A 12,343-nucleotide genomic window follows, 5' to 3' on the forward strand; every position below is an offset into this window, starting at 1 on the left:
CAAAAAAAAAAAAAAAAAAAAAAAAAAAAATTGCAAGCAAGATTAACAATAATAAAATAAAGGTAAACAAAAAGAAACGAAAGGGGTACTATACATTAAATACGGGAATCATAAACACAAATAATAGAGAGAATGAAAAGAATGGTAGAGTTTTTCTATGTCCTCTCTCTCTCTTTTTTTTCGTTTTCTCCTTTTATTATTGTTATTGTTATTATTATTATTATTCCCTCTTTAGTAGAGACGATATGTGATACTCATCTCTGATAGTTTCTCTGGACTTGTCTCGCGTTCCTGTGCCTCTTTAAGACGTTCTCTAAGATCAGCGAGTCTTACCATGATAACATCTTTACGGAATTTAGAGAGATGTAATCTAATGAGACTAAGTGCCCCATGTATATCACTATATCCCGCATCCTTAAAGACCCATTTCGCTACAGACTCTGCAATGAGAAGATTATGTACATATCCCTCACTCCCCATACTTCCACAAGTAGGACAACGGAAAAGACTTGGGGCAATACAGAGGGAATCAAAACAAACCAAACAGAAGGTATGACCACATGGCCAGAAGAGAACAGGATCTTCAAATAATAATCCGCAAACTCCACACGTAAGTGTATCTTCCAAGACTTCACTTACATCTGTTAATCGTTCCACAAAGGTATCTAATCGTTGCACATGACCACGGAAGGCTTCTTCTCGTTCTCCAAATCGTCGCAACCATAATAATTGTTGTTCTAATGTATCGGAGAGAATATTATTCTGTAATCCAATCGTACGGTAACGTGGACCACGTGCGAGTTCCGCCTCAAATGTGGTTCCTACATTTACATCTCCTAATTCCTGTAATGTACGCCATAACCAATAACGATGAAGAAGATTTACACGACCTACATAACGATCTCGAATACGAGCTTCATTCTCTGCTACTTGTTCTCGTAATCTCTCGATTTCTGCTTCCATGGCTGCACGGGTTTCTGCAAAGATCGTTTCACGTAAAGTGACCACACGATCTACTACCTTAGACATGAGTAAAAGACGACGTGTCATTTTTTCTGTTTTGAGAATTTCTATTTCTAATTTTTCTTGTTTATCTTGTCTTTCTTGTGCTATTCGAGCCATGATATGTCCATTTGCAGCTCCACTCTCGTAATTTAAACGCTCTAGTTCTAACTTCGCCAGTCGTGAGCGTAAGGAGACGAGAGAGTTGGCTAATTCAGATGCAATCTGTTGTGGTCTTCGCATAGAAAGAAGATGATCTAATGGTGCCACTGTTACTTCTAACTGATTTGTCTCTTCATCCTGGTTTGGTGATGGGGAAGTTCCCGCAGACTGTTCGCCATCTTTTCGCTCTTTCTCTGGTTTAGGGGAGGACTTCTTCTTCTTTCCACTTTTTTTTTTAGCCATCCCCAGACACTCCTTACACAAGGCGGAGTGTGTGTGTGTGTGTGGATCCTACGTGCTTTCAACAGATAATATATATATATATATATATAAAGAAAGAAAGAGAGATAAAGAAAGAAAAAAAAAATAATAATAATAATGATGAATTCATCCATTCTCAGATGTGAACATAAACATAGACCACTGAGAAAAAAAAAGAAATAGATATATAGATAGATAGATAAAGAGAATAAACAAACAACTTACTGTCATTTAAAGAAACTCCGACTCTGGTGTCCATGAGCCATCCAATAATCCTATACGTCGACCTTTTAGACTATACACACGTTCTTGTTGTAAAATTGGTTCAAAACACTTACGGCAATGAAATTCAATTTTCTTTTTTGCGGCAACACTACCGGAGACGTCCGGTACATCAGCGTTAATGTTCACCTCTCGGAGATGTGTAAAGACACGTGGAAAATCACAGTCACCACGCATAGCTACAACACTCCATGCAGTTTTTGTTGCCTGTATTTTATCTGTAGATATTGTTAATTCTGACTTTTTCTTCTTTTCTTTACTAATGGGTGTTGTTGCTGTGGCGGATGCCTCAGGATCCCCTAATACAAATGTTGAGAGATGTTCACGGACAAAAGACTCTATTTGAGGTGGTAATGGTGTTGGTGGTGCTGTTATTGTAAACTCTATAAGACTTACTGGATGAACTGCATAATAGGCATTTCGTTTCACCTGATATGTACAAACACATTTTGATAAGGATGAAGCGGATATACCTTCTCTTGTTATTCTTCTTCCTATAGAAGTATTATCATTATCATTATTCTTTTCTTTATTTCTATTATTCTCTACTTGTGAAGGAAACGTAAACAGTTTCTCCGCATCTACGGAAACAGGTTCAGTGAGAGTTGCGTGTCCAGCCACAAGGACATCATACTTCATTGTGAAATCCCGTAGAGAAGTTGAAAAATTATGTCGATCCGCAATAGTTACAATCACTGGACCAGAAGCGTATATATCTACATTATTGACCACACGTACTTTCATCTCTTTAGGTTGTAGTTCCCGTTGAAGAATCGGCTGCACAGATCGTGAACGAAGTGCGGCGGAAATAAAAGACTCTACAGAAACATTATGAAAATTCCCATCCGCCTCTACACGACGCATTGGGCAAAAAGGTGGTTTATAAACAGCAAAAGTACACCAACGTGAGAGGATCGTCTCATCACAAAGAAGATGAAGAGATTTGGGATTAATTAAGTGTTGATTACGTAAAAAACGTGTTTGCATATCTGTAGATGGTAGTGATGCGGAGACTCTAGCAAGTTCCGCGGCATTACGCCGTAGTGTCTCTTTACTGTTACTATGCAAAATATCTGTTAATCGCCTAGATGGGGCTTTAGAGGTCATTTGTTTATTTGATATACTGTGAATAAATAATAATAATAATAATAATAATAATAATAATAAGTTACGGCCACCTCTCCCGTTTCCCTACTTACCCTTAACAATACACCAGTAGATTGCAGGTCAAACAAAAAAGAAAAAGAAAAAAAGAATGAAGAAAAAAAAATTAATTGAAGATGATTTTATATAAAGTGGAAACAATAAATACTAATCACAAAAGAAATAACATCAATAAATTAAAAAATCATCATATCTTAACTAAGTGAAGAATCAAATAATGGATAAGTTGCTTCACTTTTTTTTTTGCTTTTTTGTTTTGTTTTTATTCTTTGTTTTGGCAATAATAATAATAATAATAATAATAATAATAATAATAATAATAATAATAATAATAATAATAATAAACATGTGAATCAAAAAAAAAAGCAGACCACAAGCAATAGATCCTTTTTTCTAGAGTTATGGAGGAAATATCTCTCCCTTTTTCCTTTTTTTTTTTTAATGCAAGTAAATAATATCCTATCATTTCACTCACTCAGTCATTCGTTGTTGTTATTATTATTATTATGGATCTTTTTACGTTGCCTGTTGAACAAGTAGAGCAAAAGAATACTCACGTGCAATCTCCTTTAGTCGTTGATAACGCCCGGATGCCCCACCATGTCCAGCATCAAATTCACAGTGATGTAAAATAATACCATCATTATTCCTCATAGTAGTAGTATTAGTAGTATTAGTATTTATATTTCTAGATGAAGTACTCGTCGCCCCTAATAAACGTTCACGTAATCGTGCCGTAAATGCAAGAGACTCCCAGTAACCTACACGGGTATCATTCCATGCTGTTTGTAGTAATAAATGCGGTAATACCACACCAGCGGGTGGAATATTATCCATTGGTGAAATCGCACGAATCATTTTATAAACAGTAGCATCTTCTTGTGGGTTTCCAAACTCATCCCATTCACATACAGTTAAAGGTAGAGAAGAATCCAGTAGAGTGGTGAGACAATCCACAAATGGTACAGTTGCAATCACACCAAGTGCCAATGATGGCGCCAAATTCATCGCCGCTGTTACTACAAAACCACCAGCAGAAGCTCCAGAAATAACAAGTCGTCCAGGAGCACACCAACAAATCCTTTTCTTCTCTTCTTTTTCTTTTTCTTCTTCTTTATCTTCTTGTCGTTGCAGGTAAAGGGCTACACTTACAAAGTCATTTACACTAGTAGCACGTTGTAAACGTCGTCCAGCATCTCGCCAGGCTACGCCGAGTTCACCACCGCCACGCACCGCCGCTGCGGCCCAAATAAAACCACGATCCAACAAAACAAGCCGCTCCGACTCAAACTCGACATCACAACAATCTCCATAACTACCATAAACTGTGAGAAGCATTGGATTTCCACCAGGAACACGTAGAGATTTCTTCCAACAGAGATACACGGGAATGTGTACAGTCTCTGCAGGTACGGCTGTTGGGAGTGGGTTTAGCGGTCCATTCTGAAAGGCATAATCGGAGGGAACCCACACAACAGATGCCTCGTAGTCATTAGACTCATATGGAGTACCACACACCACCGCATCGTAGAGTCGAGTTACACGAAGTATCATTTCTTCTTCTTCTTTTTCTTTTTCTTCTTCTTCTTCTTCCCCTTCTTCTTGTGTTAGTTTATCATCTTTGCCCTTCTTATTATTCTTATTCCTCTTCTTCTTCGTCTTGGGCTTCATTTCCAATGTACAGCCAAGAGTGGTGGTTGGAGTGGTGAGGTGAGTGACTATAATACGCCAAGAGCGGGAGTTGAAGGAAGTATCTTCTGTACTACTCATTATCCCATGAAGACGTTCATCATAATTTCCATCTAGTGCATTATTTAACTTCTTCTCTTTCTTTTCTTCTTCTTCTTGCTGTTTTTGTTTTTGTTGTTCTTGTAATAACTGCTTTAGAGAAAAGCAAACCTCAGTGAGAGGACGACTCGGTGCCTGACATGCTATCGTATAAAGATCCACAGTATCATATTGAAGAGATAATGGTTCAATATATTTCCTATTGATAATATTACCAGTCTTCTTGTTATTGTTGTTGTTATTATTATTATTCATGCTGCGCCATCGATTCCATAATGTACGTATAGGGAGTAGAAGCACTGTAGGGAATGCTGAACGCCGTGCACTAATAAGGAGATAATCCCGTTGACACTCCACACACTCTACACTAATATATGGATCATATGCAAAAAGAGGTCGCCATTGTGAAATAGATGAGAGCGTATACGTGTTATTATTACTACTACTACTACTACTACTACTACTACTATTACTGTTAGCATCATTTTCTTTTTCACTCCATTCAATATCATCATCTAAAAGATAAGCAACTCGAAAGTTTTCCTCCACTGGAGGAGCGTTTACAGTAACCATCACCCAAGCTCCAATACCTTCACCAAAGAATGACTCATGATGATCCACATCATAATCCACATGTGATTCACGTCCTAGAAAACAAAACACAGGACATTTATTTTCTTTCTTGAATTCATGAATACTGTTACCATTGCTACTCCCACTGTTATTATGAGACTCACTTTTCTTTTCTTCTTCTTTATTATTATCATTATTATTTTCTCTGTGATCCTCTTCTCTTTCTTCTGTTTCTTCCTCCTCTTCTTCCTCTGTTAAGGATGTACGAACAACAGGAACACCCGTAATAAACCGTTTGGTTCCCACATCACATGGAATAACGTACACTTCCGAACAATTACCAGAGGCAACAGTAAACATAGCAAAACATTCATCAGCAGTAAAACAAAGAGAACTAACCCAGTAGGCCTCATCTATTTCCTCATAACAGATAGTGTCTGCCTGTTCAGAGTCTACAGGTACCGTAAGATCGTGATGAATTACCCTACACGAGCGCATTTTACTATCTATACCCACATAAAGTAACGCATTAGGACTTAACCAGAGAATTTCATCCGATGCATCAAAAACGTCAATTCGTCTTGTGATTTTATGTGTTGGTGGTGTTTGCTTCCCACGTGTTTGATTAGTAGTTACGGAAGGAGAAGCAAAAGAAGAAGAAGAAGAGTCCATACTTATCGTTGACGATGACGATAATGATGATGATGATGATGATGAAGAAGAAGGTAGTGTTGTATTAGTGACTTCCTTTTTGGTTTCTGTATCTTCTTCTCCTACAGGAAACTCCATAGACATCTCACTACTCTTTGATCTCTCTTTGCTATTATTATTATTATTATTATTATTATTATTATTATTATTATTACCAAAAACACGTCCACGCCCTTTTCCACTATTTAACATTGTAGCACTACGCTGTGATGATGATGATGGTGGTGGTAGACGAGTGGTTGGAGATACGTAGATAGATTGTTTCCCTCTTTCTACTGCTTCTGCCCAGGCGCGGTGTAATTGCGAGTGTTCATGCAGCCACTGTCTATAGTTTACATCTGTCATGTTCATTATAAAGATTGTATACACTTCTCTTCCATTTGAACAGTCAACAGCAACGGCGAGTCTCTTTCCATCGGGTGATACCTCCGCATCACCAATTTCCACCGACTCTAATCGTAATTCACGCATGAGAAGATTAACATCTAGATAGATTTCCTCTTCCGCAGAACGTGGTAACGGAGCAGCAGGATTACGTGCCCATAGTCGAGCAACATCTCGCACAAAAGAAGAACAAGAAGAGGAAGAACTTCCATTAATAACATCCGCATCTGTTGTTGTTGTTGTTGTTGTTGTTTGTGTGTCTACAGGTCGACGACAGAGAAGTGGATGATCAGCACCGGTGACAGTACGTGTATAGTACCAATATCCATCATGACGATGTGGAAGACTTGCATCTTCTTCTTTCCATCGTTCTCGCATTTCGCGGTATAAAGTGCGGCGTAATTTGGTGCCGCCGTATGCTGTGAAGATAGATTCTGTGTGATTGTTTTCACGCCGCAGTAAACGTCGGACTTCGGCATTGCGGCGATCACGCAGCCAATGATAGGGATCGTCTCGAATATCGCCAAAGTGTTCTAACACATGTGTCTTTCGCGTATAACGGGGAGGAGGATTAAACATCCCACTACCATTATTATTGTTATTATTATTATTATTATTATTATTATTATTATTATTCTTGTTGTTGTTGTTGTTCCTGTTGTTGTTTTTTTTAGTGGTGGTGCTGTTCATTATCAGAAGGAGATCCACACATGGACACACTAACACACATACACACACACACACACTTAAGCGATGGGGAAAAAGAGATGTATAGGTAGAAAGAAAGAAAAAAAAAAAGAGACAGATGAAAATAAATGAATAAAAAATGAATTCAAGAAGATAAAACATTTTCAAAAAGAAACAAAGAAAGAAAAGAAAAAAGAAGGAAATGAAAGCAGAAATTACTGATGTAAATGGAAACAAAGACCAAAAAAAAAAAGCGAAAATGCAACACACAGTCTGTTCTTTCCTTTATATACCTTTTTTTGGTCATCTACTACTCATTCATATAATATAGACGTATATATATAAAAATATACTAACACACACAATATATATATATATATATATATATATATATATATATAGAGAGAGAGAGAGAGAGAGAGAGAGACAGGTAAAAGAAAAAAAAAAGATGGGAATCATCACTCCTCTAACAACCCCACAGTTTCATCCCATTTAAACGAAACGCATTTTTATTTATTTTATTTTCTATTTTTTTTTTTTTTCTTCTTTTACTAATAACCTTGAACACCCACCTTACGAGTGGTAGGATTTACTGGGCCCACACCTGCCCGTCTCATCTCACGCCTCATTTGACGTTTCGTTTTATGTTTTTCTTTTTCAGCTTGACCGGGTAATATGTTATCCTTTGCATGTGCAGTGGCTCCAACAATTTCTATAATACCATCATCATCATCAATAATAAGTTCCACTTCTCCATCATCATTTACAAAAGTATTATCCACTGGTTCCAGTTGATGATTGGTACGACGTTTTCGTCTGGCAGCTGCACATGAGGCTAATGCCATGCGAGATTGATTGGCTTCTGCATTAAATGTCTCATGTGGAGTTAGAGTTCCCCGCATACATCGTGGACGTGAATAAAACATGGCTGCAGCGGTTTTCATATTACTTGCATAATTGTGTGCATCCTCATCTTCATCTTGTGCCATTTCCCAATCATGACCATCATCACTGAGTGCTCGAGCATCAGCGGCACTGTCAAGATCATCCCAGGCAGCATCATCATCTTCATCATAGTCTTCATAACTGCTGCTATTGCTACTACCACCACTATTAGAGGTAGAAACATCCTCCCACTCATCATTCTTAGAGGCGTCAACGTTATTATTATGATTATGATTATGATTATTCTGATTATTATTTTTGTTCGTAGTATTATTATGATTATTATTATGCTGGTGGTGTAGTGTCGAATGAACTGTATGGTTCGCAGTAGAAGTTCCCACTGCAGCAGCAACATTAGCATTAGCATTAGCACTAGCATTAGTAGTAGCAATAGTATTCGTATAGTTTGGTGGTGGCTCTGCATACACGAGAGCTCCATCCACGTGGAGTTTCAACACTTCACGCGCCGCACGTGATTTATTCGGCCTATCATGTGCGCCCATGAAACCCCGTCTTCTTGCCACGGCATTCAAAAAACGTTCAGCGAGGGAATGACTATCATCCACATCATCCTCCGCCGCGAGGGAAATATTGAAATGCCACTCCAACACCGATCGTGGAATACGTCTGCAGACAACCGCCACAGCCGAGAGAGCATCTGTAGCGGTATCAATAGGAAGAATACCATCACACACCATCTTTGCTCGTGTGGAGGCAAAAGATGGGAAAACAAGACCAGGACAATCACATAAAGCCACACGGCGTTCATTAGGAATAACAAGTGTTTGAAAGTGTTTGGTTTTTCCAGGAGTAGCACTGACCACCACCTTTTTGCAGCCGAGAATGGCGTTAATAGTGGAGGATTTTCCCACATTTGGATAACCAACAAGGCCAACCATTAAAGGGGTTTCTCTGTTATGTACCTCACGCAACTCTGCGAGTCGATCTAGTAATTGTTCAGGATCCAACACCGCCCATCGTTTCTTTTCTTCTTCTTCTTCTTCTTCTTCTTGCGATTGTTTTTGTTTTCCTTGTTCTTTTTTGTCACTTTCCTTTTGTTGCTGTTGTTGCTTAAGACGAGCATCACGTGCCTTTTCCTCAGCTGTGAGAGTTTCTGGGAGTTTAGAGACTTGTGGATGTTGTTGTTGTTGTTTTCCCTTTAGTTGTTGTTGTTGAGTGCGGCGTGATTTCTCTGCTCGTCGTTGTTCCGCCAATTCATATGGATTTGCTACGGCGACAGGAGCACGCAGAGATTTCTTAATATGACGACGTTTTTCTTTTTTGTTTTTGAAAAGTCCAGAAACCTGAGGCACTTCTTCTTCTTCTCTTTCTTCTTCTATCTCTTCTTGTTCCACCACCTCTTCTTCTTCTTCTTCACTACTATCACTATTATCACTATTCGTACTTTGTTTCTTCTTCATCTTATCCTGTGTATATCTTTCCTCCTCATGTTGTTGTTGCTTTGCAGCCGTTGTCTTTGCAGCTGCCGCTGCGGAAGAAAAGAAAAAGAACTTTTCACCTCGTTCTGTAAAGTACGTTGCCCACGCCATCCGTTGACTCTCTGTTAATAGATCTGACTTATTCAGTAGAAATATCACTTCTTTTGGTTTCCCGGCATTATTGGTGGTGGTTCGCACATAGGCTTCAAAATCCGCACAACGGAATACAAGTGGATTACGAGCATCTAATATCATTAACACCACATCTGCTCTTTCCACCACTCGCCATAATTGTCGCCAGACTTCCAAGTTCTTTTCATATGGTGTCATCACCACTTTATGTTCTTCTTCCAGTTTAGAGAGACGACGACGCCAATCAAAAAAGACGGATGTTTCTCGTTCTTGTAATTGTTCCGCAGACATTGCATAACTCCATGCTGGACGACGGGGAATTGTTAACAATTCACTGAGTTTTAACCAATCCACACGATCATCACTGAGAGGAACGACTTTTTCATTCGTCACGACATGTGGAGTGCCATCCACAACAAGACGTAAATCTCGTGCGGCTTCATATCCTTTTTCACGGGCATCTGCAATGAGAAGAAACTCATCCAAATCATTAGTTTCCCAAATAGATTTTAATGCTGCTCCTTTTCGTTGTTGTCTTTGTTGTTCTTCCACTTCCAACAGGGCAGTGACATCCCGTTGGGCTTCTACCAATCCATGATACTTCGCCCGCTTACTCCGCTGCGTGGCCTCCTTGGAGCGCTGAAAACTCTTTCCTAATGAGTGCATTATTGTTGTTTTCTTTTTTTTTTTTTTAAATTTGTCTTCTTGTTTTTTTTTTTTTTTTGCTTGTTTGTTTGTTACTTTATTTGTTTTCGTTTACACGCTTTTACACTAACAACTATATCGTCGTTATTTTCTTTTTTTTTTTTTCTTCTTTTCTTTCTTAGGTCCCCGTGCGTCCTTTAACTACACTCGGTACCAACAACTAGTAATAGATGATATTACGAGAAAGATGGACACATATGCAAAAGAATACAAATAAAAGAGAGAGAGAGAGATTTACATATATATACATAGTAATAAAGAACTACAATAAAGAAGAGACAATTAACAACAGTAAACTTTATTTTCATACTAATAATAATAATAATAATAATAATAATAATAATAATAATAAAAACGAGAAATAAAAGCCACACAAACACATATGCACTGTAATTGAAAGAGCACATTAGCATTACAACAAAAAAGAAAAGGTATGCTTCGTGTTTAGCTTTCTTAGTGATACGCTACGATTTTTTTTTTTTTGTTTTTCGTCAAGAACGCATCTACCCATCTCCTTTTTTTTGTTCTTTCATTCTTTCATTTCTCTCTCTCTCTCTCTCCCTCTCTCTCTCTCTTTCTCTTTCACTCTCTTTCTGTTTAGTAGGATCCATCATACGACTGCTGTTGATCTTCCCCACCCTCTGGTGATCGTTGACGTTTTGGCATCATTCGATATCCACCAGCATTGTTGGGATCATGTAAAGCCGCCGGTGTGGAACTCATCTGTGGTAATACCGCCTGATCTACACAAACTGGTGGAAGTACATATGCTGTTGTTGTTGTCTGTTGTTGTTGTTGATGTTGATGTTGATGTGATGGTTGCATCATCATTTGTTGATGTTGTTGATGATGTTGTTGATAGGCCCCAACACGGAGTTCGCCTCGTCCATGTGCATAACTGCAGTGATCTCCTTTTGTACAGCGTCCATCCACAAACCGTTGACACATTCTCGTTTTGAGAAAATTATCTCGTGGAGCTCCAACGCCACTAACAGCAGCACCGCTGCCGTAGTGAGTATGTGAAGATCCCTGTGGGATCATATAATAAGATGGACCACCACCTTCCGTATTCATTGGATCTTCCAAACCACCAACACCACCAGCGCCTTTCATCGCCGCATTATTCAGTTGGGCGAGAAATGAATTTGCACGAGAAAGAAGAGAGGCTTCGCCTTCTGCCTGCATGGCACAGTAAAGTCTCCAACTATGTTCATTAAAACCATAATTGAAGTAATCTTTTAAATTAGCTGCGGGATCTTCCCATGGACGTTTTTGCATTTGGGTAATATCATATCCAAACACGGCGGTATTTAACTGCGGGCCATCGGCGTGCCGTACACATAATGGAATAAGACCCACCACATCATCTTTTCCTTCTATCGTATCATCTCTCGTATCGTATGAAGATTGTTGTTGATGTTGATGATAATGTTGTTGTTGTTGTTGTTGATCCTCTTGTTGTTGATGTTGATGTCTTTGTGGATCCACAGGCGCAACGGATGGATCGAATGGCTCCTCTGCTTGATTGATGACAAAGGGATTATCTACACTCTCTGACATTTTCTCTTAAGGACCTCTTCTTTTCTCTTTTTCTTTTCTTTTTTTCTTTTCTTTTTTCCTTTGGGGTTCTTCTTTTTCTTTTTTATTTATTTATTTTATTTCGGCCTCTCTTCTTTACACAACCCCCTCCCCTTCGCTATTGTAATAGAGATCATTAAAGTAAAGGAAAAAAGAAAAGAAGAGAACAAGAATATAAAATAAAAAGGTTTAAAAACTAAATAAGAATATATATATATATATATATATACCGAAAGAGGGGGAAAGAAAGAAAGAAAGAGGTGTGTGTGTGTCAGTGAATAGCAAATCAAAAACAAACAAAAAAAAATCCCGTAATAGAGATACGAGAATCTCTTTAGAGTTCCACTCTAAACAAAGTAGGAAATATCATAGAAGGGGTACACACACACAGAGAGATCCATAATAAGCCCACAGAAGAAAAAAAAAAAGAAAAAACACACACAAACAGAGAGAAACAATATACGTGTAGAATTCGTGCAAAATCAATAAAAGAAATATATGACGATTGCAAATAATAAGAATGAAAAAAA

At 38.3% G+C, this 12,343-nt stretch overlaps 5 protein-coding genes across 5 annotated transcripts; all 5 read right to left on the minus strand.

Moving 5' to 3' along the window:
- Positions 1 to 231: 231 nt before the first annotated feature.
- Positions 232 to 1,407, minus strand: TM35_000061350 (uncharacterized protein; the record flags this gene model as incomplete). The annotated part of the gene is made up of 1 exon (XM_029023172.1): positions 232 to 1,407. One exon carries the CDS (start codon positions 1,405 to 1,407, stop codon positions 232 to 234), a length of 1,176 nt encoding a protein of 391 aa, XP_028885196.1.
- Positions 1,408 to 1,656: 249 nt separating this feature from the next.
- Positions 1,657 to 2,814, minus strand: TM35_000061360 (uncharacterized protein; the record flags this gene model as incomplete). Its single annotated transcript, XM_029023173.1, has 1 exon — positions 1,657 to 2,814. One exon carries the CDS (start codon positions 2,812 to 2,814, stop codon positions 1,657 to 1,659), a length of 1,158 nt encoding a protein of 385 aa, XP_028885197.1.
- Positions 2,815 to 3,387: 573 nt separating this feature from the next.
- TM35_000061370 (prolyl oligopeptidase) lies at positions 3,388 to 7,017 on the minus strand (the record flags this gene model as incomplete). The annotated part of the gene is made up of 1 exon (XM_029023174.1): positions 3,388 to 7,017. The coding sequence occupies one exon, from the start codon at positions 7,015 to 7,017 to the stop codon at positions 3,388 to 3,390; it is 3,630 nt and encodes a 1,209-aa protein (XP_028885198.1).
- Positions 7,018 to 7,565: 548 nt separating this feature from the next.
- TM35_000061380 (putative GTP-binding protein) lies at positions 7,566 to 10,196 on the minus strand (the record flags this gene model as incomplete). The annotated part of the gene is made up of 1 exon (XM_029023175.1): positions 7,566 to 10,196. The coding sequence occupies one exon, from the start codon at positions 10,194 to 10,196 to the stop codon at positions 7,566 to 7,568; it is 2,631 nt and encodes an 876-aa protein (XP_028885199.1).
- A 636-nt stretch (positions 10,197 to 10,832) lies between these two features.
- Positions 10,833 to 11,795, minus strand: TM35_000061390 (FIP1-like protein; the record flags this gene model as incomplete). The annotated part of the gene is made up of 1 exon (XM_029023176.1): positions 10,833 to 11,795. The coding sequence occupies one exon, from the start codon at positions 11,793 to 11,795 to the stop codon at positions 10,833 to 10,835; it is 963 nt and encodes a 320-aa protein (XP_028885200.1).
- Between the last annotated feature and the right edge of the window lie 548 nt (positions 11,796 to 12,343).

The sequence above is a fragment of the Trypanosoma theileri genome (assembly GCF_002087225.1).
Source record: "Trypanosoma theileri isolate Edinburgh chromosome Unknown TM35_Tth_6_V1, whole genome shotgun sequence".
Lineage (NCBI taxonomy): Eukaryota > Euglenozoa > Kinetoplastea > Trypanosomatida > Trypanosomatidae > Trypanosoma > Trypanosoma theileri.